The sequence below is a fragment of the Orcinus orca genome, chromosome 4 (genome assembly GCF_937001465.1).
Source record: "Orcinus orca chromosome 4, mOrcOrc1.1, whole genome shotgun sequence".
NCBI classification, from domain to species: Eukaryota; Metazoa; Chordata; class Mammalia; order Artiodactyla; family Delphinidae; genus Orcinus; species Orcinus orca.
In genome coordinates this window covers 153,083,549-153,107,945 of record NC_064562.1, presented here as the reverse complement: position 1 = coordinate 153,107,945, position 24,397 = coordinate 153,083,549, and the positions used below count along the sequence as shown (strand labels likewise).

At 53.5% G+C, this 24,397-nt stretch overlaps 2 protein-coding genes across 20 annotated transcripts in view; one reads left to right on the top strand and one right to left on the bottom strand.

Annotated features, from left to right (window-relative positions):
• The window catches only part of FAM193A (family with sequence similarity 193 member A), a 172,858-nt gene extending 167,999 nt beyond the window's left edge, over positions 1 to 4,859 (top strand). For all 8 annotated transcript variants that reach the window (XM_049709222.1, XM_049709217.1, XM_049709219.1 and 5 more), the window contains one exon: positions 4,103 to 4,859. In XM_049709222.1, the coding sequence (XP_049565179.1) occupies positions 4,103 to 4,196 (94 nt within the window). In that variant the 3' untranslated portion in view covers positions 4,197 to 4,859. The remainder of the gene's footprint in view (positions 1 to 4,102) is intronic.
• A 2,043-nt stretch (positions 4,860 to 6,902) lies between these two features.
• TNIP2 (TNFAIP3 interacting protein 2) overlaps positions 6,903 to 24,397 on the bottom strand; it is a 32,976-nt gene continuing 15,481 nt past the window's right edge. For 4 of the 12 annotated variants that reach the window (XM_012531354.3, XM_049709277.1, XM_049709279.1 and 1 more), the window contains 5 exons: positions 19,429 to 19,713; positions 17,636 to 17,725; positions 16,584 to 16,850; positions 16,359 to 16,478; positions 14,296 to 15,056 (listed from right to left, as the gene is read on the bottom strand). In XM_012531354.3, coding sequence (XP_012386808.2) covers positions 14,793 to 15,056; positions 16,359 to 16,478; positions 16,584 to 16,850; positions 17,636 to 17,725; positions 19,429 to 19,713 — 1,026 coding nt within the window. In that variant the 3' untranslated portion in view covers positions 14,296 to 14,792. Of the gene's footprint in view, positions 7,381 to 14,295; positions 15,057 to 15,431; positions 15,837 to 16,358; positions 16,479 to 16,583; positions 16,851 to 17,635; positions 17,726 to 19,428; positions 19,714 to 24,397 lie in introns of those variants that run through there. The other 8 variants (XM_049709273.1, XM_049709270.1, XM_049709271.1 and 5 more) reach the window with 8 other exon arrangements.

The window sequence follows — 24,397 nt, the reverse complement described above, 5'->3', positions numbered from 1 at the left end:
GAAAGATGTGGAAGCATGTGCAAAAACAAGGCCGCCCTGCCGCCCTCTTATGTCCTCTTCTGGTCAACCCTAAATCGTGGTTCCTGGCGAGCACGGTAAGACAGACAAGACATTAAAGGCATGAGGCACGGAAAGGAGGAAGTAGAATTTCATTTTACAGATGATCTCATTGTCTACATAGGAAACGACGGAAGAAAACAGGACAGTTTAGCAAGAGCCTGGCTGTAGGATAAGTGTACGGAAGTTATTTTCCTCTACGCCACCAATAATTCAGAAATGTAGTTTACGTGAAGACAGCGTTTATCACAGCAGCAAGATCTGTGCAGCGTCCATGAATAAAGCTAGTAGGAGTTGCACAAGACTCGTGCACAGAAGGCGATGAGACTTCACAGGAGAGCATTGAGGGACCCGGGTCACACAGGTTCTTCGTGTTCATGTGTAGAAGATTAGTGCCTTCGAGCTCAGTGAACTTTAACAAAGTGAGCGCATCCAGGTAACCACCACCTGGCCAAGGTGTGCGTTACCAGCACCCAGAAGCCTGCTTCACACGTCCCCAGTCATCACCAGCGCCCCCAAAGTAAAGGTGATCTTTCACCATACATTAGTTTTGCGTATTTTTGAACTTCATATAAATGGAACTACATAGCAAAAAAAAAAAAAAAAAGTACCTTTAAGCTCTCCAGCTTCCGCAAGTTTATCTGTGGATTTAAAACCCAAGAAGGGTTTTGCGGAACTTAACACAGCGTTTCTAAAACGGGTTGGGTTGGACACATTGTGGTACAGTCAAAGGAGAAGTGTTACAGCAACAGAAAGGAACAAACCAGAGCAGTCCGCAGCACAGATGCATCTTACAGACTGGACGTTAGACAAGAGCCGGTGCTCAAGAATGGACGCGATATCCAGTTTACATAAACTAAAAATTGGGCAGAACTAAAGTACATTGTTTAATATGCCTGCTGTTCAGTCCAGCAGCTCTACTGCTGGGGGCTGCCCAAAAGCCCAAGAGAAGGCAGAGTGGATGCCTGCACGACGACTTGTTCCTGAATGTTCCTGGAGGTCTTATTTGTAGCCCAAAACTGGGATCAACCCAGAGGCCCACACAGATGGGCAGATAGACAAAACGGTGCTCTGTCCCTCCAGTGGGTGCCACTCAGCAGTAAAAGGCTGCGCCGCAGCACACGGCCAGTCCTCAGGCGCCTGCGTAGTGCAAGAAGCCAGCGTGCGCGCGGAGGCTCCGCCGACGCGAAACCCCGGAACACACACGCTCATCTGCGGCCACAGGCCAAGAGGCCCCTGCTTGCCCGCCTGGGGCCAGAGCGGCAAGGAGACTTGGGGCTTTCGCGGAAGCGTTCTGTGTCCTGGTTGAGGCGATGGTTTCCCAGACGTATATGTTTGTCAGCACTGTGGGCTCTACACTAACTGCAATTTGCTGTACGTAAATTATACCTAAATAAAGTATGTTTTTAGAAGTGAACTATGTTCAGGGGTGCGTACGTAGGCATTAAAACTTGAAAGACAGACACGGAAGTGATCAACGTAAAAAGCCAGAATGGTGATTACTTCGGAGGAGAGGAAACACCAGGCAGGGGGTCCCCAGCTCGACTCTGGTGATCCACACTGTTTGCTTTATAATGATTCTTCATGTCATACATTTGTTTTATTCACCCTGCTATAATGTGTTACATTGACCCACAAAAGAAAAAAATTGTCAAGGATCGCTAGTATCCTCCTAGAAGAATAGGGAGAATAAGGAAGGCTCCTTTTCCTACCCATTGTAAGGACTTGGAAAGTCCTGGTTATTAAAATGTGGTGACATTGGTGCCCAGAAACAGGCCTGTACGAACACTGAGCTTTGGTGTGTGACAGAAGATGGGTCGGCTGATCACTGTGGGAAGAAGGTGTGCATAAATGGAGCTGTGCGGGTGTGTTGTCCCTGCATCACACCACACTCAGGGTCGACTTCAGATGGGTTAGGATTTTAAGTGTCATATGCAACCCTTTTAATTTTGAGCATAGGGAAAGATTTCTTAGAAACGCCAACCATAAAACAAAAGATTGATAAATTGAGCTACATTAAAATCAACAGTTTGCTTTAAAGAAAGTGAGAAAACAATATTTGCGGCACATCACAGAGGATTAGTGTCACGATGTGTAAACATTAGAGACCATTAAGGAAAGACAGACCTGTGGACAAGTGGGCAAATGAAACGGTGTCGCAGAAAACCTGTGACCAGTTAACTGTGGCGGCCTCAGCCCGACTGGCACTGGGGAGCAGCTGGGCCCGACTCCCTCCGCGGGCGAGGAGCAGCAGGGCAGGTCAGACCACCTTGGAGAAGAGCTCGTGTGAAGTTGCAGCGGCCAAGTTGTGCGTCCCACATACTCCAGCAAACAGTCCCACCGTGCCTGTGGCCTTGCGGCGGAATCGCATGAACGTACTGTTGAATGAAAGGAGCGACGTGAAAACATACAGTACGGTTCTGTTCCTGTGTGTTTAGAAATCAACATGAGAGACTTACCTGGAGGTCCAGTGATAAAGAATCCGCCTTCCAATGCAGGGGACGCGGGTTCGATCCCTGGTCGGGGAACTGAGATCCCACATGCCGCGGGGCAGCTAAGCCCACGTGCCACAACTACTGAGCTCGCACGCCTCAACTAGAGAGCCCGTGTGGTGCAGCTACAGAGCCCACGTGCCCTGGAACCCGTGCGCCACAACAAAAGATCCCACGTGCCTCAATGAAGATCCTGCGTGCCGCAACAAAGACCTGACACAGCCTTAAGTAACTAATTAATTAAATGTTAAAAAAAGAAAGAAAGGAATCAGCACGAGCCGCCGTCGAGTCGTGAAACTACAAAGAACCATGAGGGTTGCTGGTTGCAAAGGCTGGGGTGGTGGCTCCCTGCTTGGGAGGGCACAGCATGGCGCCCCAGGGTTGGCAGTGTTGGTTTTCCTGACCCGGGGGGCGGGTACCCAGGCTTTTGCCTTATAGTTACCTGTACTCGCGTGCTCTGTACACGTGTATGTAAGTGTGCGTGACCCAGTCCACGGTTGGCAGTACGGAGGCCTGACGGGAGGTGGTGTCCAGAGTGGAGCCAGGGTGTGGGGAGGACGCAGACCAGGCGGCCTGGGCCCCGTGGAGACCCTGCTTTGGTTCGGGCTGCAGCTCCTCTGAGCGGCTTGGAGCAGGGACGTGGTTGGTGCTTCCGAGCGTTCTGGCTGCAGCGTGAAGGGTGGGGACACACACGTGCTGATGCAGAGACAGTGGAGGAGGAGGTGGAAGCTTCCAGAAGGTTTAAAAGGTGACACCACTAGGACTTGGGGTTGACCAGCCGTGTCCAGGGAAAGAGAGTTTGGATCCTGGGGGACGGTGCAGCCCTTCGCCGAGGGGCAGGGTGGCCGGGGGCTTCATCTACCTGGACACAGGCCTCCAGGCACACAGCACCCATGACTGGCTCAGCGATTTAACCACAGCTGAAGCAAAAACACTTCATTTCACCTGCTGCACGAGTGACAACACCACCATTTTCTAGTTTAATCCAAATTCCTGCTACCCACGTTAGTGCTGGAAGGGTGAGAATTTCAGAAATTAGGCAAAAGTAAAGGCTTTTGAAAGAAAATGTTCTTTGCTTCATCTAGTACGGAACTCGGCCATCATTGCCTGGGAAGCAGGGGGCAGCACGACGGCGAGGCTGCGCTGGCCTTGGAGGCCTGTGGGCATTCGACCTGCCCCTGAAGGCGGGGGTGGGGGCGGGGGGAGGGGCCGGCCAGTGTCATAACTGTGTCTCATACAAATGCTTGTTTCACATCACACTCACTGTGACCTCGTGGATAAATGAGGGCAGGCCGGTGGCCGTGGGCAGAGCTTGGCCGGGACGGGCGGCTTCCTGAAGAACGAGAGAAAAGGACATAAAGCCCCAGAGATGTCCAGAGTGCTGGCCAGTGTCCTGAAGGTGGGACCCTGTTCCTCCGGCAGCAAGGCGTGGGGAGACGGTGGACGCCAGCGGGGTCCCGCACGCTGAGCCCCGTTGGGTGCTGGGCTTCTCCGGCTGCATACCGGGTGTGGGCCTCTTCCTCCCGTGACCGCTGGGCTTCTTTTCTTCGCAGGTTCTGTTTGGATTCCGCTAGGCAGACCCGACAGAGACTGTCCATCAACTGGTCCAATTTCAGCTTGAAAAAAGCCACCTTTGCTGCCCACTGAACGAGGACCGCCTGGAGAGGGACACGCGGGCGGTGGGCCGGGCCCGGAGCTGCCGTGCCTGCCCCGGGCTGTGCGGGTGGGCCGCCGCACCCGAGCCCCCTCCCGACCGAGAACTTGCTGCTCGACCCGCATTGTTAGCTCGTGTGCGTGTAGTCTGTGAGTGAGCCGCCTTGACCGTAGCTCTGCCGTCGGATCGGAACAGTAGCTCTGCCACCTTCTCCACCGCCGCGGCCTCGGAGGCCTGGGCCGCGGCCGGACGGGTTCGCATCCCCACGTGGCCCGTTGCCTCTGTGTCTCGCCCTGTCCCGCCACCTGTCCTGCCGGGGTGTCGCTGCGCTCAGCTCTCTGTGCCCTGCGTCCCACCCGAGGCGGCCGGGCAGGGCAGGGCTCTCCGTTCTCCTCCACAATCTACTGTTTAAGAGTGTACACGTCGCGCTGTCCGTGTCTGATCCCCCTGACTTGTAGCCAGCTTGTGTAAGATCCCTTGCAGAATGAGAAAGTTCAAACACAAAGCACCCACCCAGTACTCACACCATCAAGTCTGTTAGAGTGTTCGGCTGTATTAACACGGAGGCCTGCCTGGCTACTTTTTTAACATATTGTTAAGTAATATTAAAATCATGTCTTTCTTTTTGAAAGATGGAATACATTAGTACAGCAGGAGGCCTCGTCTGGTTGCTTTGTGATGGGCTGCGGCGGGGAGGGGGCGGGCAAGCTGATGGCTGTGCCCCCGAGGGGACCCCGGGCCCTGGCCCTGGAGCACCTCTAGGGTCGCCGGCGGCGGCAGCTCTCGATTCCTGGTGCCCTCACCCTCCTCCATCTAGCAGGTCACCCGGGCCTTCGCGTGCCCAGGACACAGCCCAGCCAGGGACTCAGCGCTGTCGGTGGGCCACAGTGGTGAGTGCCAAGAGGACAGCAGGGGTGTGGAGCAGGGGCTGGGGGGCCCAGCAGAGGGGAGTGGGGAGTGGGCTGGGCTTCCATATGGCCTTGGAGGCGGGTGCCCCCACCCAGTCTCGGGGGCGCAGGGAGGGTGACCTCTGAGACAGCAATGAAGAACTACAAGTATTTAATCGGGTATAAGCTGGCAACAATGTGCTAATAGTATTTAGAGTGAACAAAAGGAATCCCAGCATGGTCCCTCTCTTCTGAGCTCTGTCATCAGTGTGCAGAAGGCTGGCGTGGAGCTGCCGCCTGGTTGCAGCCTAGCTTCCACTCACCCCCTAGCACACTCCATAGCTCCCGCTGCTCCCGGCCTCTTGGTGAAGCTGCTTCTGTGCACATACAAGGATATGGCTCGTCCCTGAGTGAAGGGGGAGCGGCGAGGGCCCCGCTTCTGTGTGGAGACCGTGCCCGGCCTGGCTCTTAGCCTGAGAGAGGGTGAGTGGGACTGGCCTGCGGAATTACTCTGACGGCTGGACCCACAGGGCTTCCTGACAGACGGGATGCAGGTAGGAGGATGAGAGGGGGCAAGGAGGACCCCAAGGCTGTGGTCTGAGCTCTGGGAAGGAGGGGCTGCGGTCCCTGGAGGGGTCCCGTCCGCAGTGCCCATCAGGCACCTGGTGAAATGTTCATGAACCTGTGTGGACGGGACCAGGGTTCGAGCCCCAGAACCAGGCTTCAAGAGCAGGTGAGGATGAGGGCAGCCTGGAGGCCGTGGGGCAGGGAGAGACTGGCCACGTGGCTCTGATGCTGAGGTGACCTTGGCCGGCGCCCAGTGGAAGCTGGTTTACAGGAGAGTGGGGGAGGGGCAGGAGGCAGAGGGGCTTTGGGGTCAAGAGGCCGGTTCGTTTTTCTGGGCGATGGGGTGATCCAGCAAAGGAAGAAACTGAGGCCGGGCTGTGACCACGCCAGAGGGTGTCCTCGGGAGGGGCAGAGACCCCCCACGTTCCCCCGGGACCCCAAGCCCAGGGCTGGGCTCATCCCCGCCTTGCTGAGGCCGGGCACTTGGTGAGAGCACAGGCAGGGCCAGGGAGCGAACCCTGGGACGAGTCCAGGCTGGACCCCTTAGGGGGAGCTGCCCGCTCGGGCCCCGAGACCCGCCTGTGCCCACCCCTGTTCTCCCGGGGAACAGTCTTGAGGCCGTCGGGGGCAGAGCCACCCGTAGGTAAGCCTCCGCTTCGTCTGCCCTGTGGGCCGCGTTGGCTGCTGAGAGCTACAGGTTCCCTGCTGTGAGGTGAGCCGTGGTGAGGGGAGCCCTGTGTGCCCCAGCACTGAGCACCACCCACCCCACCACACGGCTCCTGAGGGGCCCCTGCCGCCTCCACACCCCGCTCCGCCCAGCACGTGGGCGTGCCGTCTACACCTGGTTCCGAGTCTGCACGCTTGGCCCCTAGGACCACCCGGCCTCTCTCCTTGCCGGGACGCACTTCCCGAGTTCCCTGGAAATTCCACCCAACCTGCAAGACCAACCCTGATGTTCCTTTGGATCACTCCTCAAGGGGGCATCTCGGGAACAAAAGAGAGGATGGATTCAGGCCCCGGGAGGCTCAGGCCCTGGTCAAGGGTTCTGGCGACTTGTTACTGTGGTCTAGGTGTGAGCCAGGCCCTCGCCCCAGTCCGTACATTGACAGATGGGGACACCAAAGCCCCAGGCAAGCCCCTCAGGTTCCCGATGAGGCCACTCCCCGACCTGGGGTCAGCCTCTGGGGGAGCCTCTTCAGATCACGTTGATAAGTAATCTTACGATGAAGTAACAGTAGCTAAAAAAACAGCAAAATGTTCTTTTATTGAAGTTTGCCCACATACTCATGCCATTAAAAAATCAAAATGTTGCGGTACCAGAAAGGATTGATACTTCTCAATTTCATTACTATATTTTTTAAAAGGAGAAGAAAAAACTTAACCCACAGTTCATACTGTTTTAAACAAAAATAAAACCTCCAAGTCATCACAGAGAATGACAGAATGCAAGTGACGTTCTGCTGCTTCACCTTGACAGTCACAGGTTTTGGATCCACTACTAAGTGTTAAGAGTAAACAGCACTGCGGGGTGGAGACACGCAGCACGGAAGGAGATTTCAGACAGCTCTGGACTGTGCAGAACTTAACTGTCAGGACCACTCACGTAGCTGAGTGTGGAGCCAGCTGGGTCCTGGGAGCCCCGGCTTGTCTCGGTGGAGAATGCGGTGTCGTCTGGAGAGTGAGAACCATGTGCCTGGACTGTTAAACTCAGCAGCAGCAGCGTCTGTGGAGGAAGCGTGGCTACAGAAACCGTCCTCCTGCTGTTAACTGTGAAGCCAAGGAAGTTTTTTTAACGGTGATCTTGGATGTTGGAGCAGAGGCAGCACGTGGCAGTGTTTCCTGAGTGAAGGGCAGGGAACAAGGTGAGCCTCTGAGGGCCCCAGCTTCCGGCCTGGAGGCAGCCGGCAGGCCCCAGCACTGGGAGGAGCCCAGCAGGGTTGCTGAGCAGAGGAAGCAGAGACCAGCATGTGGGGTGGCTGGAGTGTGTGGGGCAGAGACGCAGACAGGAGGGGCTGCACTTAGAGCGCTCCACGGGTCTGCAGAGAACCCCCTCGAATCTACTCATCTGTGCACGTGTGGCATAAAGTTCCATAAATCCAGGGGGAAAGTTTCCACCAACCAGGGTGGAGAGACCTGGTTGTACACGGGTATGGGCGTGGAGCCCTCAGAAGGGTCTCAGCTCGGCAGTGGGCTTCTCTTACCCTAGTATGGAATCTAAAGCTAAAAGCAAGCCTAAGAAGGATCAAACGGGTCCTAAGTAACTTAACTGCCTGCTGGAACAGAGTCCAACATTCTTTTAGAAGAAATACGAAACCGTCCCACACTAAAGTAAAATTCAAAATGCTGGAATCCAGGCAAAAAATTAGCAGGCCATCCCAAGAAGAAGGAAAATATAAACCATAAATCGGAAGAAATATCGAACAAGCAATAGAAACAGAACCAAAGATGGTGAATTTGCAGGCAAGGACTTTAAAACGACCATTACAAATCTTACGACTGCGCTGAAGGATATAAAGGAAAACATGAACAAGAAGGAGAACTGGAAGATGTAAAAAAGATCCAAATCCAAAGGACAAAAGATAACAATATCTGAAATGAAAAACACTACAACAGCAGATGAGAAACGCTGGAAGAAAATACCTGTGACCTTGATGGCATATAAACAGAAACGACCAGAAATGAAGTACTGAGAGAAAAGAGACTGGGGGAAAAAAATGACCTGTGGGAGGGAATCCCCTGGCAGTCCAGTGGTTAGGACTCCAAGTTTCCACTGCAGGGGCACGGGTTCGATCCCTGGTCGGGGAACTAAGATCTCGCGTGCCGTGCGGCGCAGCCAAAAAATAAAGACCTGTGGGACCATATCAGGCATTCTAACACACATGTAACTGGAGTCCAAGAAATGGGGGGGGTGGGGAGTACTCATTTTAAAATCAGTTTGTCATAGAGGCCTATTGGGATTGTGACTGAGATTGTACTGAGTCTATAGATCAACTTGGGAAGAACGGGCATCTTAAGGACTACTGAGTTCCCAGTCTATGAACATGGTATCTTTTTTTTGTGTGCTCTTGAATTTCTCTAAGCAATATTTTACAGCTTTTATTGTAAAGGTTTTGCACACTTCTGATAATTTTCTCCTAAGCATTTTATGTTCTTGACATTACCTAAGTAGAGTTATGCATTAGTTTCCTGGGGCTCCCATAAAAAAGCACCCCAAACTAGGTGGCTCAGGAATTTATTCTCTCAGTTCTGGAGGATATAATCCAAGATCCAGGTGTCAGTAGAACTGGTTCCTTCTAGAGGTTGTGAGGAAACATTTCTCCGTGCCTCACTACTGGCTTCTGGTGGTCACTGGCAGTCCTTGGTTTATACAGGCATCACTGCAATCTCTGCCTCTGTTTTCATATGGTATGTTCTCACCTGTGTCTGTCTCTTGTCCTTTTCTTGTAAGAACACCAGTCATTGGATTTGGGGCCCACTCTAATCCAGCAGGACATCACCTGAGATTATACCTGCAAAGACCCTATTTCCAGATGAGGTCACATTCACACATTCTGGGGATTAGGACTTCAACATCTTTTTGGTAAACATATCTTTTGGAGGAGACACAATTCAACCCACAACAGGTTTATAAGTTTGCTTTTCCAATTGTTGCAGATATACAGGAATACAGTAGATGTTTCATACATTGTCTTTGTATCTTGAGATGGTCAACTTGACTAATTCTAAACTTTTTTCTTAAGATCCCCTAGGGATTTTCTATATCCACAGTCTGTCATCTGTGAATAGCGATAGTTTGATCTTTTTCTCTTCCAATTTTTCTGTCCTTTTTTCCCTTTTATTGCCTGATTGCACTGGGTATCTCCTGTACAATGTGTAATTGCAGCAATAAGAGTGAACACCTTGGGGCGTCCCTGGCAGCACAGTGGTTAAGAATCCGCCTGCCAATGCAGGGCACACGGGTTCGAGCCCTGGTCCGGGAAGATCCCACGTGCCGCGGAGCAATGAAGCCCGTGTGCCACAACTACTGAGCCTGTGCTCTAGAGCCCGCGAGCCACAGCTACTGAAGCCCACATGCCTAGAGCCTGAGCTCCGCAGCGAAGAGTAGCCCCCGCTCGCCACAAGTGGACAAAGCCCGCACGCAGCAACGAAGACTCGACACAGCCAAAAAGTAAATAAATAAAAATTTTAAAAAGTGAACACCTTGCCTTGATGGGATTCAGCAGGGGCAGCACTCAGTATTTCATCGTCACATAGAAAGCTGGCCATAGGTCTTTTGGACACATGCCTTGATCAGATCGAGGAAATCCCTTCTATTCCTAGTTTGCTCAGTGTTCTCATGAGTGGGTATTAAATCGTGTCGTAAGCTTTTTCTGCTTCTGTTGAGATGATCCTATGGTTTCTCCTCTGGCGAATTAGTTTTGTGGGTTTTGTTTGTTTTTGTTTTATGTCAACCAATCCTGTATTCCTGTAATAAAAATTCCACTTGGTTATAACGTATTATCCATTTTATATTGCTGGGTTCAATTTGTTAATATTTTGTGTAGGACTTTTGCCTCTATGTTCAGGAGAGAGAGTGGTCTGTCATTTTCTTTCTTGCCTTGTCCTTGGGTTTTGGTGTCATAAAATGAGATGGGGAGACATTCCCACTTTCTGTTTCCTGAGTGTAAGATTGGTATGTCTTTCTTAGATGTTTGGAAGAATTCACCAGTGAAGTCATCTTAGACTGTAATTTTCTTTGTGAAAAGATTTTTAATTACAGATTCAATTTAATGGACATAGAGCTATTCGGGTTTTCTATTAATTATGTCAATTTTAGTAAGTGGTGTGTTTCAAGGATTTTATCCATTTCATCTAAGTTGTCAAATTTATCAGTTTTATAAATTGTTCATAGTATATACTCTTTTCAAGATCTGAGAGATCTACAGTGATGCCCACCTTTCATTCCTGATAATTAGCAATTTGTTTTCTATTCTTCATCAGTCATGCTGTGGGTTTATCAGTTTCATTACTATTTAAAAGAAGTAACTCTTGGCATTGTTGATTTTTGTCTGCTTTCCATTTCATTGATTCTGCTCTTTTATTATTTCCTTCCATTTTCTTTGGGTTTAATTTGCACTTCTTTTTATTTTTTAAATTTTATTATTTGGCTGCGTCGGGTCTTTGTTGTGGCACGCAGGCTCCAGAGCACGCGGGCTCCAGAGCACGCGGGCTCAGTAGTTGTGGCGCAGGGACTTAGTTGCCCCACAGCATGTGGCTGGCGTCAGCTCCCTGACCAGGGATCGAACCTGCATCCCCTGCATTAGAAGGTGAATTCTTAACCGCTGGACCACCACGGAAGTCCCTAATTTGTGGTTCTTTTCCTAGCTTCTTGTGATGAACACTTGGATCACTGAGGTTTAACCTCTCTTCATTTCCAATATATGCCTGTGGAGCTAATACATTCCCCCTAATCACTGCTTTAGCTGCATTCCATAATTTTTAGCAAGTTGTATTTTCATTTTTAACTCAGTTCAAAGTACTTTCTAATCTCCATTGCGTTTATTCTTCCCATGGATCATTTAGAACTGTGTTGGGAATTTAGTAGTTATCGTTCTGTTACTGAGTTGTGGTCTAACTTCACCGTGGTCAGTGGCCACGAGCTCAATGATTCGGTTCTTTGGAGTGTGTTGTGGCTTGACTGATGGCCCACAGATGTGTCTCTTTTGGAAGCATTCCATGTACACCTGAGAGGAATTATAGTTAACTTTCCTTGGGTGTAATTTAGGTTCTACATATGAAATTAGGCCAAGTAGATAGGTTTAATCTTCTGTATCCTTACTGACTTTTTTCCCTGCTTCTATCAGTTACTGAGAAAGGTATGCTAAAATCTCCAACGATGATTATGCATTTGTCTAGTTCTTTTGCTTTATATTATTAGCTCTACACAAATTTAGGTATATTGTATATTCCTGATAAATTCACCCTTTTATCATTATGCACTGTTGCTCTATATTTCTGGTAATATTTTTTGTCTTAGAAGTCCACTGTGTCTGATTATCACTCTCATTTTCTTGGTTAATGTTGGCATAAGTGTATCTTTTCTAATGAGCACACAGGTGAGACTTTCATCCAGTATGACAGTCACTGTCTTTCAATCAGAGTGTTTGGTCTGTTTATTTTTATTAACATCTTTATTGGAGTATAATTGTTCTACAATGGTGTGTTAGTTTCGGCCATATAACAAAGTGAATCAGCTATACATATATCCCCATATTTCTATCTCCTCCCTCTTGCGTCTCCCACCCTCCCTATCCCACCGTCCATTTATTTTAATGTAATTACTGATACAGTTGGTTAAGTCTACCATCTTCCAGCTGCTCTTTGTCTCGTCTCTCCTTTATCCCTTTGGTTCTCCTAACTTGTCTTGCTTTGGATTAATAAAAACATTTTTCTGTTCTATTAACCTTCTAATTAGATAGTTTCATTACTACTTTAGTGGTTACCCTAGAGATTATGCTTCCTTAGTTCATTAGTCCACCACAAATCAATGCAAAAACCCTACACTTGTATAAGTTCATTAAACACTCCCGTCCCTCACCTAGAAAGTTCTTGTGGTCACGTTTGCATGTTTTAAAACCCTCAAGACATTATTGGGGGTTTTTGTTGTTGTTGTTCTTTTGCCGCGTTGGGTCTTTGTTGCTGCACATGGCCTTTCTCTAGTTGTGGCGAGCGGGGGCCGCTCTTGGTTGCAGTGCGCGGGCTCCTCATTGCAGTGTCTTCTCTTGTTGCAGAGCACGGGCTCTAGGCGTGCGGGCTTTAGTAGTTGTGGCACGCAGGCTCAGTGATTGTGGCTCGCGGGCTCTAGAGCGCAGGCTCAGTAGTTGTGGCGCACGGGCTTAGTTGCTCCACGGCATGTGGGATCTTCCCGGACCAGGGCTCGAACCCATGTCCCCTGCATTGGCAGGCGGATTCTTAACCACTGCGACACCAGGGAAGTCCCAACATTACTGTTTTAAACAGTCAATATTCATTCATATCTACTCATTCCCATGCTCTTTTTTTAAAAAAATATTTATTTATTTATTTGGTTGTGCCAGGTCTTAGTCGCAGGCTCCTTAGTTGTAGCTTGCCAGCTCCTTAGTTGCGGCACGTGGGCTCCTTAGTTGTGGCATGCGAACTCTTAGTTTCAGCATGCATGCGGGATCTAGTTCCCTGACCAGGGATCAAACCCGGGCCCCCTACATTGGAAGCATGGAGTCTTAACCACTATGCCAGCAGGGAAGTCCCCATTCCCATGCTCTTCATTCCTTTCTATGTTTGTTTTTATCCAGAATCATTTCCCTCTAGCCTGAGTAATTTCCATAGTATACTTTTTTCTTGTCGTACAATCTGCTGGATATAAATTTTTGTTAGCTTGTATTTGTGTGAATATATCTTTGTGTGTGCGTGAATATATCTTCATTATGCCCTTTTTTCCATATGTCTAGTATTTTTTACTGTGTATTGGACTGTGGTTAATACAGTACAAGGCCCTGGCTCTGAAGAAAGCCGGATTTTGTTCCAACAGGCCAGTGAATTACTGGTTGGCTGCCTGGAAGAGCAGGGCTGTTTTGTTTTGGCCCTAAGATGTCAACTTTACTCCTAAAACGTGGCCCTTTGAGGGTTTCAAAGGAAAACCAAGGTTTTCCAGCCCCTCTAACCCCAAGGGACTCAACTTCGGAACTGCCACCCTATGGTGGACAGCCGCTGGGAGCTCTCCTCAGCACATCCTGCCTTCCAGCCGCTGTTCCTGCCCCAGGATTCTTGGAGTCTTACGCTAAGCTCGCACAGTTCAGGGGTCAGCCAAGGATTTGAGGGCTCCCCCTTCTGCAGCTCCCTTCTCTCCGGGAGGTCCCCATCTATTTCCAAACTCCTCCAACTCCTCAGGACAGTGAGACGGAGGCTTCCTGTGACGTTCTAGCACCCACGCCGCAGCGACTGATCCCTTCCAGTCGGGCTCCTGGAAAGTGGGGTGCGCGGGGATCCTACAGAGGAGTTGACGCCTGAACTACAACTGGAGGAGGACCTACTTAGCCAGCGGAGAGGGTGAGCAAGTGTTCCAGGCAGGAGGGACAGCACATGCACCCAATGCTGGCCCTTCACCGTGCCGGCAGCTCCTGCACGTTGGGAAGTAGAATGTGGGCTCAGGAGCCAGATGGCCTGGGTTTACATCCTAGCTTTGTCCCCTGCTACTGTGACCTTGGGCAAGTGGCCTTACCCCTCTGTGCCTCATGTTCCACACCTGTGTTGAGGGTGATCGACAGACGTACTTACCTCCTGCGACCGTTCTGAAGGTTAACTTGAGTCACACAGCCCTGACCCCACCAGGACTATGCACGCAGCCCTTGCCCTGCAAGCCTCTCTCTTGCCTTCGCCAGGCGCCTGGTTCCTCCCGCCTCACCCCCAGCGCTTCACATCCTGGCTGGAGCTAAAACAGGCCGATGGCAGAGTGCTGGGCAGGCTGGCCTCCCGCTGACCACCCCCTCGGGATGCCCTAACAAACAAACAGGTGACAAACAGTAAGAAAGTGTGTTTCTCCTCCCCGGCTGGTGTAACTCAGGCCCAGATGGAAATGGTGCCGGGTCCCTGCACCCCGGCCCCCAGCGCACACTCGCAGCAGTCGCTGTAGCAAGTGCATTTATTACAAAAATAAGTAATGTGACATAAACACGTTTAAGTTCCGGATATGCAGCACCCACTCTTGCAGTGCAGCCTTATTTCAGCGCAGGCACAGTGCTCAGCTGTGCACGCCTCCTGGTGGGCGTGGGCGCACTTCCCACGGGCAGCCACCTTGTCCCAGTGACCTGCAGCATCCCCAGGTGCGGCTGGGACAGGTCTGTCCTGCAGGCCCGGGAGAACCCCGCGCCATGTCTCGCACGGCCTCAGCCTGACTGACAGCTTCGGACATCAAACTCCACACCAGAGGCAAGGCTGAGCCCTCCTGGGCACGAATGCTCCCAACCCCACCTCTCCCTCCAGCCCCACCGGAAGTGCCCCCTGACCCAAGGGGGACCAAGGGGAAGGCTCAGAAGCACCCCCAGCCTGTTCTGGGGGCCCCGCGTCTCGCTGCTGCGTGCTGGGAGCACCCCCGGGGCCCGGGCCGCTGGCCAGCAGGGCTCACTGGCAGCAGTCGGCCACGTGCCGGAAGAGCTCCTCCCCCTGCTCGTCGCTGAAGCACTGCAGGCAGTGAGGGCACTGCAGGTCCCCCTGGCCTCTCTGGGTCGCTCCGGGGCTCCTGCCCTCTGCGGGGAGTTCTGGCCGCTGGGATCCCGTCCCAGGCCTCCAGCCACCGGGTGCCACGAGCTCCGAAGCGTCAGTCTCTAAGTACCCGGGAGTTTTGCCCCCAGTATGAACCCGGCAAGAGCCTGGCTCTCGAGGATCCTGGAAAAAAGACAAAGGGTCAGCTTACGAGGCTGGCCTTGGGCTCCAGCAACTAGAGATACACCCGCTGCACAGTGGGACGTGCACCTTCGCTCTGCCTGGTGCTGGGGCCCAAATGAGGACGTGCTCCGTGAACAGCCTCCTGCCTGTGCTCACAGAGGAACAGGCCCGAGCTGGGGGCGGGGGGGGGGGGCGGCACTCCCCCCAACCCCGACCCCCGCCACGGCCCCAGCAGACTCACCCCACACGCCGCCGTGCAGAGAGGGAGCCTGGCAAACTGCGTCCCTCCTGGGGGGGGGGGGTCTCTGGAGGCAGCAGGGGTGCCCGTGGCACGGCCGACATGATCGCCCCCGACGTCAGCCCCGAAGCGCCGTGACCCCCAGTGCTCATCACGCCTCGTGTGGGAGCCGCAGCCCAGGCGGCGGGACCCTGGCTCCTGGCCCACAGCTTCACCACCGCCCGCCCCGGGGTGTCGCCCAGGGGCCGAGCAGTGCTCCCAAAGCTCGACGGCCACAGGCCGCAGCTGAAAGGGGCTCAGAGGCCACTCGGTGCACAGGCCCCGGGCCTCGGCAGGCCGGGCCACCCTTCTGTCCACCAGTGGGGTCCACAGCCACGCAGGATGGGGCACTGAGGATGGCTCCCACCAACCACGAAGGGCGGTTCCGGGGTAAGCTCGGCATCCCCGCCCCGCCAGGGTGCTAGCCCCTCAGGAGGATGTGTATTGGGTGCTCTGGGCGGAACCAGGGAGGAACAGGGAAGAGGCGTGTGGGCGCCCAGGTCCTGCAGTGAGAAACCGTCAGTTCCCACCCAGGCCCGGCCTCCCAAGAAGCACCCCCTGTGGCGGGGCGGCACGGAGCCCAGAGTGAGCTGCGGGGCCTGCCCACCTGCACGGCCCATCTCCGTGCACGGGGGCTGTGAGCTGGGGGGCGCCAGGAGACGCCTGGAGCCTCAGGGGCTGCGTGTGTGTGACAGGGCGACCAGGGTCCCTGCAGCACAGCGAGGAGGGGACACACGTGCACGAAGCTCCCAGTAGGGAGCCCGAGGCCCAGGACGCGCCCTCTGGGTGCAGGACAGGCCCGACAGCCACCCCTGAGGTCACACGCCACCACGCCAACATCCTCTACAGACACACACGGTACGACAGGGAGGTTTTCTGCCACCAGGCCCCAGGCACCGGGCACCACGGCTCTGCCCGGCGCACAGAATCAGGGTCTCGGCAGACGCAGAAAGGGATTGAAACCGATGAAAGAAACACGAAGAAAACGCCCAGCCTGGACCGGGGGAGATGGGCCTCCGTTCTACCTGTTTGCAGGGTACCTGGCGCTGCAGCAAGGCCACCCGTTCCTCCAACTCCTGGATCCTACTCTGAGCCCGCTCCCGGTCAACCCTCTCCGACGTGAAGTCGTCCTTGTACGCGAGGATCTGTGAGGAGACAGACACTCAACCGTTAGACGGCAGCGCCGTTTCTGCTCAGACAGAGAAAGGCCCCCAGCGCCCCCCAGCACCCGGCCCCGGGGTGGGGGGCACCTGCTGCTCCAACATCTGCACCCGCTCCAGCGCGGCGTCCCGGGCCCTCCTTGTGGCCTCCAGCTCCCGCCTCGCTTCTGCACAGTCATTGATTTTCTCCTCCAACTGTGTGTTGAGCCGGGAGATCTCCTTCCTCATCAGCTCGGGCGGGGAGGGCCTCTCAGGCTCGAGGGGGGCCTGCAGCCCTCTCAGCTGTGCGTGGAGTCCCCTCACGTACTCATCCCTGCTGGCGTCGTAGCGCTGCCACTTGGCATTGAGGTCTTCCACCTGAGGAGGCCGGAACGCTCACGGTGGCAGCGGCTGAGAACCTGCTCTCAAGCCAACCTGAACTGTGAAGCTATTCACTAGCAACAGGGAGCAGAGTGAGTCTCCCCTTAAATGAAAGTTGTCTCTGGGGACCTCCCTGGTGGCACAGTGGTTAAGGATCCGCCTGCCAATGCAGGGGACACGGGTTCGAGCCCTGGTCCGGGAAGATCCCACGTGCCACGGAGCAACTAAGCCCATGAACCACAACTACTGAGCCTGTGCTCTAGAGCCCGCGAGCCACAACTACTGAAGCCCGCGCGCCTAGAGCCCGTGCTCCGCAACAAGAGAAGCCACAGCCATGAGAAGCCCGCACACCGCAACGAAGACCCAACGCAGCCAAAACTAAATACATTAATTAATTAATTTTTAAAAAATAAAAGGAATGAAGGCCAAAAAGAAAGTCTCAGTTTGCTCTGTGCAGAGGGGACACTAGGACGTGGCAACAATGGCCACAGACAACCGCCATAGACAGGAGCAGACTTGCTACAATTTCCCACTGTAAAAGCTGTACTTGATAGTAATTCTTGTACCTCATTTATCCACATGTGAATTAACTTGGGGGCCGGAGAATGACAAGCGTGTTCTACACGTCCTTTCAGGCAAATATGTCGGGCCTACAGGGACTGCGCATATCAGCCGGAGTGGCCTGAGGGCAGGGGCAACCCCTGGGCACAGCCGAGGAGAGGACCCTCATCTGCGGGCCGTGAGGGAAAGTTCTTCCCGAGGGACATCTAACAGACACTCACGTGAGTCACCTTCTGCTTCAACAGTCGATTCTCCTCCCGTAACTTCGCAACAACCGCGTGGACAGAGCCGTCCCCATCTGCACATGCTGGCTGCATAAGAAAGGGATGGAGAGCAGACACCGTGTCACCGAATGTGACTGTCGTGTGCGGCAAGAGGGTAGGAAGCCACACCTGGAGACTGAGGGTGCAGATGGTCACTGCAGCCCGCACTGCGGCAGGTGGGACGTGCCCCTTCCCGAGGGTGGGGGAGGGGTGGTCCTCGCCCCGCCCAAGCCCACCCCACGCTGGGGCCAAGCCTCGCTCAATCTTCTCATGCCTGAGACTTTCCATCATCACGGGAGTCGGGAGGGCAGGAAGCTTAATCTCACCGTCCACCAGAGAACCTTCCAGCCCAGGGCCACAGGGCCGCCAGGAGCAGGCCCGGCCAGGGACCCGGCTCCCTCCCTCTGGGCCCACCACACTGTCGTGTCACGTCACGCAAGCAGGGTTGACCTCAGTGATTCTGTACACGGCAGTCCACCCGTGCCTCACTCGGGGTCTTGGGACTCATGCCTGGAAACCCACATGCCAAACCAGCCCTAACGGAGGTGGGCAGAGCTAGCCGAAAAGTCCATCTGAATCCTAGGAATCCAGTGCATTTAACAGTACGGTGGGCTGTATGCTGGTGCCGGTACTTTTGAGAATTCCCCTCGAATGACAAGGGAACTACACGTCCTAACCCAGCGGGCACCGGGAAACCCCGGTGACTCAGCCGAGTCCAGGGCTGAGAAGTGACGCGGATGTAGAGCCTGTTAAGAGCTCCGGCCCCACCCCTGCCCGGGCCAAACACAACGTGCGGCTGTGTTCAAATCCCCAGAGGGAAATGACACAGTGACTCAAAATCCCAGAGTCACAGCCTGCCCCCAGAGAGCACTGTGGTATCTGAAATGTGCCTGTGTGCTTTCTGAGGTTCCCTTTTCGTGGAATCCACCCGCGGAGACGGGCAGTTCTCAGACCGGTTCTCAGACCAAGGTTCTCCCCAGCGGGCTTCCCAGTGGAGCTGCTGCTAAGGGGCTGGAGGGCCTGTCCCCGCCTCCCCCGCGCGTTTCTGAGTCAGCCTGGTTGCAGCCCCTGAGGATCAGAGAACTGCCTGGAAAAGAGTAATCTGGGCTGGGCGGGGCAGGGTGTGCACTGCGTGGAATCAGACAGGCAGGGAAGGTGGCCTCCCCCCGTGCTCCCAACACCCCCAGCCAGGAGCCCCCTGATCTCCCAGGTAGGGAATTCCTGATGCTGAAACCACACTGTCTCCTCCCCGACCAGACCGCACACACAGCCACAGCCCAGCTCCACGCAGTCCTGTAGGCCGCCTGCCCCTGACCCCGGCCCCCAGCCCGCCCGCCAGCCCGGCAGATTCCTCACCACCTGCGGCCTTTGGAGGCGCTGCCCCTCGCCCGCCTGCACGTGTGCCAGCACCTGCTCAGGACACCCCTCCCGCCCCTGCTCTGACTGCTTTGTCCTCAGCGAAGGCTGATGAGACCACAGTGCCATCTCCCCACGAGGACCAGGGTCACCTGCAGGTCTGGGGGTGGCAGCTGGTGACGCAGGCCACCTGCTTCCCTGTCACGTTCTGCACCTCCCACCGTGCTAGAAGAAATCCCCGGATGGGCGGGCTTTGCTGCAACCCTCACTATGGAGAGCAGGGGGGGCCCTGGGCGCCCCTCGACCTCCATGACGGCTGAGGGATCCTGAGCGCGAGACGAGGCCTCCTGCTAACCCCTCGGTCCGCACCGTGGCGTGCTGACACCGCAGCCTACCTCGGGGCTCCTCTCCCCCGCGTCCCCCTTTGCGCGCTGGCGTGCATCCAGACACTCGGCCAGGTGCTGGCACATGTGGGCGGTGGCGGCCAGCGTCCTGCGCAGCTGATGCGTCTCGTCGGCCAGGGAGCGGCACAGGATGTCGCTGGCGGCCGGGGCCCGCCCCTTCTGGGCCGCGCCTCTCCTCAGCAGGGCCACTTCCTTCTGCTCCGGCTCCGGCTGGCTCATCAGCTGCTTCGTCTCCCTCTCTTTTTCTTCTAGTTGCTCGGAAAGTCTCTCGATTTCCTAAGGGGCAGATTTAAAAGCACAGTTGATTTGACTATAAGAAGCAATATCAGGAACAAACATTCCTAGAGCAGAAGTCCAGCACGGACACCCATCAGGAGGTGATAAACGCGCTCATTTGGAGGTTGGCTTCTGAACGAATAATTAACTTTGGAGTTTTCAGCCCATAAAGTTCTAACTGAAACTTCATCTAAAATTCTATTTTCATGAGCAAATTCATAATGTTAGATCTTACATCATCAAATTACTAAGTGCGGCAATTCCAAATACTTCTTGATGGGAAGGGTAGAAACTCCACTGCAGTGGGTAGCCCCCCAAAAGATATGCCCACGCCCTAACCCCCGATACTTGGGAATGTGACTTTACTTAGAAATAGGGTCTGTGAAGATGCACTGAGCTAAAATGAAGTCATACTGGATTAGAATAGACCCTAATCCAATGACTGGTGTCCTCATAAGAAGAAGGAAACATGGACACAGATACAGAAGACGGCCACATGTCGACAGAGGCAGAGACTGGAGTGATGTGTCCGCAAGCCAAAGAAAACCAGGGATGCCGACAGCCACCGGAAGCCGAAAGACAAAAAGAAGGCCCCTCCCCCAGAGCCTCGGAGGGAGCACATCTCTGCCAGCGACACCCTGATTTGGGGCTTCTGGCCTCTAGAACACCGAAAGATGAAGCATCTGTTGTTGTAAACCACCCAGTTTATGGTACTTTGTTACAGCAGTTCTAGGAAACTAAGATACCCAACCCCAATTAATTTTTTTTTAAAAGTCCTTAAAATTACAATTTACTTTAAACCCAGCCTTAGTTTTGTGCTTTCCCATTTTCAAAGTAATCACCAGCATAAACAGTACATAAGGGAGGTGAAGCAGGATGAACCAGTCCATCCTACAAATGAAAAAACAGCTTCAGAAAAGTCAGGGTTGAGCCTGAGCTCCACGTGAGGAAGTGGCAGGAGAAGGATCTGGGCTCCACTCAGGGAGGCGCTCAAGCTCACCTCCTGCGTGCTCACGAGGAGGGATGGACCCCAGGAACCGAGAACCTTCTTAGCACAGTGGAATGGAATACAGGGCCAACATTACTAACGGAACCCTGAATTACTACTCTCTCACCTGCTTTAAAATGAAAACATGTGCATGGTTATAAAAAATTCAAACATACAGAAGGAAAGCAAATGAAAACTTCAATTCCTTTCTCCCAGCAGCTCCTCTGCCCCCAGCTTCACTCGCCAGAGGCAACTACTCACTATTTGGGCACGGACCTTTCCAGAGTGCTTATAAGCATCTATAACACATGTACTTTTACACAAACGGATGCTACAACACGCTTTTCTCCTCCTCAGCAATATACCTTATTCCACAGCAGCACAGAACCTGCCTTGTTCTTTTCAACCACAGCCTGGAGCTTCACGACAGATTCCAGATTTACTGAACACACACCTCCAGCTGGCAGACATGTGGCTGCTTCCTTGTGCCCTTATGCAAATACAGCCACGGGATAAATGCCCAGAGGTCACATGGCTGGGTTAAGACTGGGGTTAAGAAATAATTGGTGGGGTGGACCTAGAGATGATCATACTAAATAAAGTCAGAAAGAGAAAGACAAATACCATATCATACCACTTTATATGTGGAATCTAAAATATGGCACAAATGAACTTATCTACGAAACAGAAACAGACCCACAGACGTAGAGAGCAGACTTGTGGTGGCCAAGGGGGAGGGATGGATTGGGAGTTTGGGATTAGCAGGTGCACATTATTATATAGAGAATGGGTAAACAACCAGGTCCTACTGTATAGCACAGGGAACTATATTCGATATCCTGTGACAAACCGTAATGAAAGAGAATACAAAAAAGAATGTATAGATGCATGTGTGTGTGTGTCACTGAATCACTTTGCTGTATAGTGGAAATTAATGCAACATTGTAAATTAACTATACCTCAACAAAATAAATTAATAAAACAATAAGTGGTGGATCTCAGGAACACAGCCAGTCTCCGGGTCCCAGCCTGGCTCCCTGGGCCCGCACGCATCCACGAGGCAAGGGCTGCTCCCCGCGCTCCTGCACCCAGACACCCCGTGCACCTGTGATAACCAATCCATGGATAAGCCCAGCATGTGACCGAACCACTCCAGCCAGGTGACCCAGAAAACATTCTGGAAACCTCTCCCTCTCTCAGGAAATTTTTTTTTTTTTTTGGCCGCACTGCGTGGCTTGCGGGATCTTAGTTCCCCAACCAGGGATTGAACCCAGGCACTTGGCAGTGAAAGCGCCGGGTCCTAACCACTGGAGGCCCCCAGGGAATTCCCTCAGGGAATGTTTAAGATTCCTCTCCTTCCCATTTTCCTTGGACTTCGCTCTAGAAATGAACAGAAAGAGAGGAAAGAAGAAAAACTGCAGTAAGAATGACCGGTTTGGCTCTCTTAGCAAAGGCCTAGAGGAAGAGGCTGTTCTAGATCTGCACTTCACAACAGGGACTCAAAACAGGAAAGAGCAGAGGCCTGGCAGATGGCGAGGCAGACCGTGAGGGCAGCGGGGGAGATGAGGAGGTCAGGCCCCGGCAAGTGGGAAATGTCCACCACCAAGTGTGGAAGAAGTAGCAGGACTGGTGATGACGGGTGTGACACATCACTGGGAATGAGCCCGTCAACTGGGACTTACGCCCCAAGGCGTGTGGCGCTGGCACTCCATCACACCATCACACCTCCCTGCCCTCGACTCACAGATGTCACAATCTCAGGGGTACCAGTCAAGCCAGGTGAGAGCCACTCTTGGAAGGTCATTACTTTCATTTTTCCACCTTTTGGCCCCGACGACCTCACCCCTGAACCAAAGGAGAAGAGGCGTCTCTCTGCAAGCTGGCCGGTCGGCATCCATACCTCCTCCCAGCAGCCGGCCCTTCGGCACCAGGCTGCACCTGCAGGACTGGGAAGGGGGCGCTGGGGGCCACCACGCGTGGCCTTCTGAGCCTGTCCACATAGCCGGGGCTGCCGGCTGGTGCCAAGTCACTTGGTCTGGGTGAAGCCACGTCCACACAGTGCGATGGGGCATTTACAGAGCTGAGAACCAACTACAGCCTTCTTAGCATAAAACACCATAAACAGGAAAAAGAACGCCAAACCCCAACGAAAGCTCAGGCTCTCACTGCTGATTGCTTCCTGGCCTTGGATTTATTTGTTCTCTTTAAAAACTGGCCGCTTCTGAAGGCAGTGCCAGCTGGTCAAGGCCCCTGTCCCACGTCCTTACCATGGAAAACGCAGCAGGAGCCCCTCCCTCCAGTGTCACAGATGCCAGGCCTGCCGCGGCCCACCCTTCGCCTGGACTCGTCTTCCCCTGCCAGCATCACAGCTCTGGGGTGGCCTTGTCACTACTGGTGGGATAGACATGCCACACTCCCCCGAGCTGGACCTAGTCGCCCTCCACAGTGGCTCAGAAGTGTACCTGGAGTAGACACGGATGGTAAAGAGAGACCTGCCCTGAGAGTGGACTTTCACTACATTTTAGAGTTATTCAAATCAAAAGCTGTGATTTCAGGGCTTCCCTGGTGGCGCAGTGGTTGAGAGTCCGCCTGCCGATGCAGGGGACACGGGTTCGTGCTCCGGTCTGGGAAGATCCCACATGCTGTGGAGCGGCTGGGCCCGTGAGCCATGGCCGCTGAGCCTGCACGTCCGGAGCCTGTGCTCCGCAACGGGAGAGGCCACAACAGTGAGAGGTCCGCATACCGCAAAAAAAAAAAAAAAAAAAAAAAAAAGGCATAGCCTCTTGGACTTCGTCCCTTTATTAGTCTGCTCGGGCTGCCGTAACAAAGTCCACAACCTAGGTAACTTAAAACAACAGAAATGTATCCTCTCACAGGCTAGAGGTCCAAAATCCAGGTGTCAGCAGGCCATGTGCCTTCCGGGACTCTAGGGAAGAATGCTTCCTCGTCTCTTCCAGCTTCTGCTGGTTGCTGGTAACCCTGGGCTTGTAGATGCCTCCCTCCAGTCTCTGCCCCCAACTTCACATGGCTGTCTTATAAGGACACCAGTCACTGGATTAGGGTCCACCCCAGGCCAGTATGACTTCATTTAAATTTATTACCCCTGCAAAGACCCTACTTCCAAATAAGGTCATAATCACAGGCCCCAGGTGGAAAGGAACCTGGGGGAGACACTCTCCAGCCCAGCACAGTCCTCTCCTCTCTCCTTCCCGGGCAGCTCGCAGTGGCTGGCCATGTGCAGACTGCAGCAGCAGCTGAAAGGGGAGTGAGATAACAGGGGCAAGCAGGGAATTTAAGAAAAGTCAATTCACTGGGCCTTCACCACAAGTGCCATGCGCTGAAGGTGTAGCGGGGGAGGCACTGATGAGGACGCAGCACACCTCCTCCCCACCGGAAGAGTGCAGGGGGGAGCAGGCAAACAGGTAGGACAAAAACGAGCACGGCCTGGAAGGTTCTGGGAACATGGCAGAGGAGGGAGCACCGGGAATCTTCTCCTCACCTGAAAAACAGTGCACTGGCAGAAATCTGTCTAGTGTGACTGTTTTGGATTTCAAGTCCTAAAGACTTGCAACTTCCATCTGAGCACTTGGACAGTAAATTGAGGTTAATTTCAGTCAATTTCAGCTCTTCCTACAGTAGCAGCTACCCATCCCACCCCCAGCCATGCCACTGGAGGCCATACACCTGTTTCTGGAA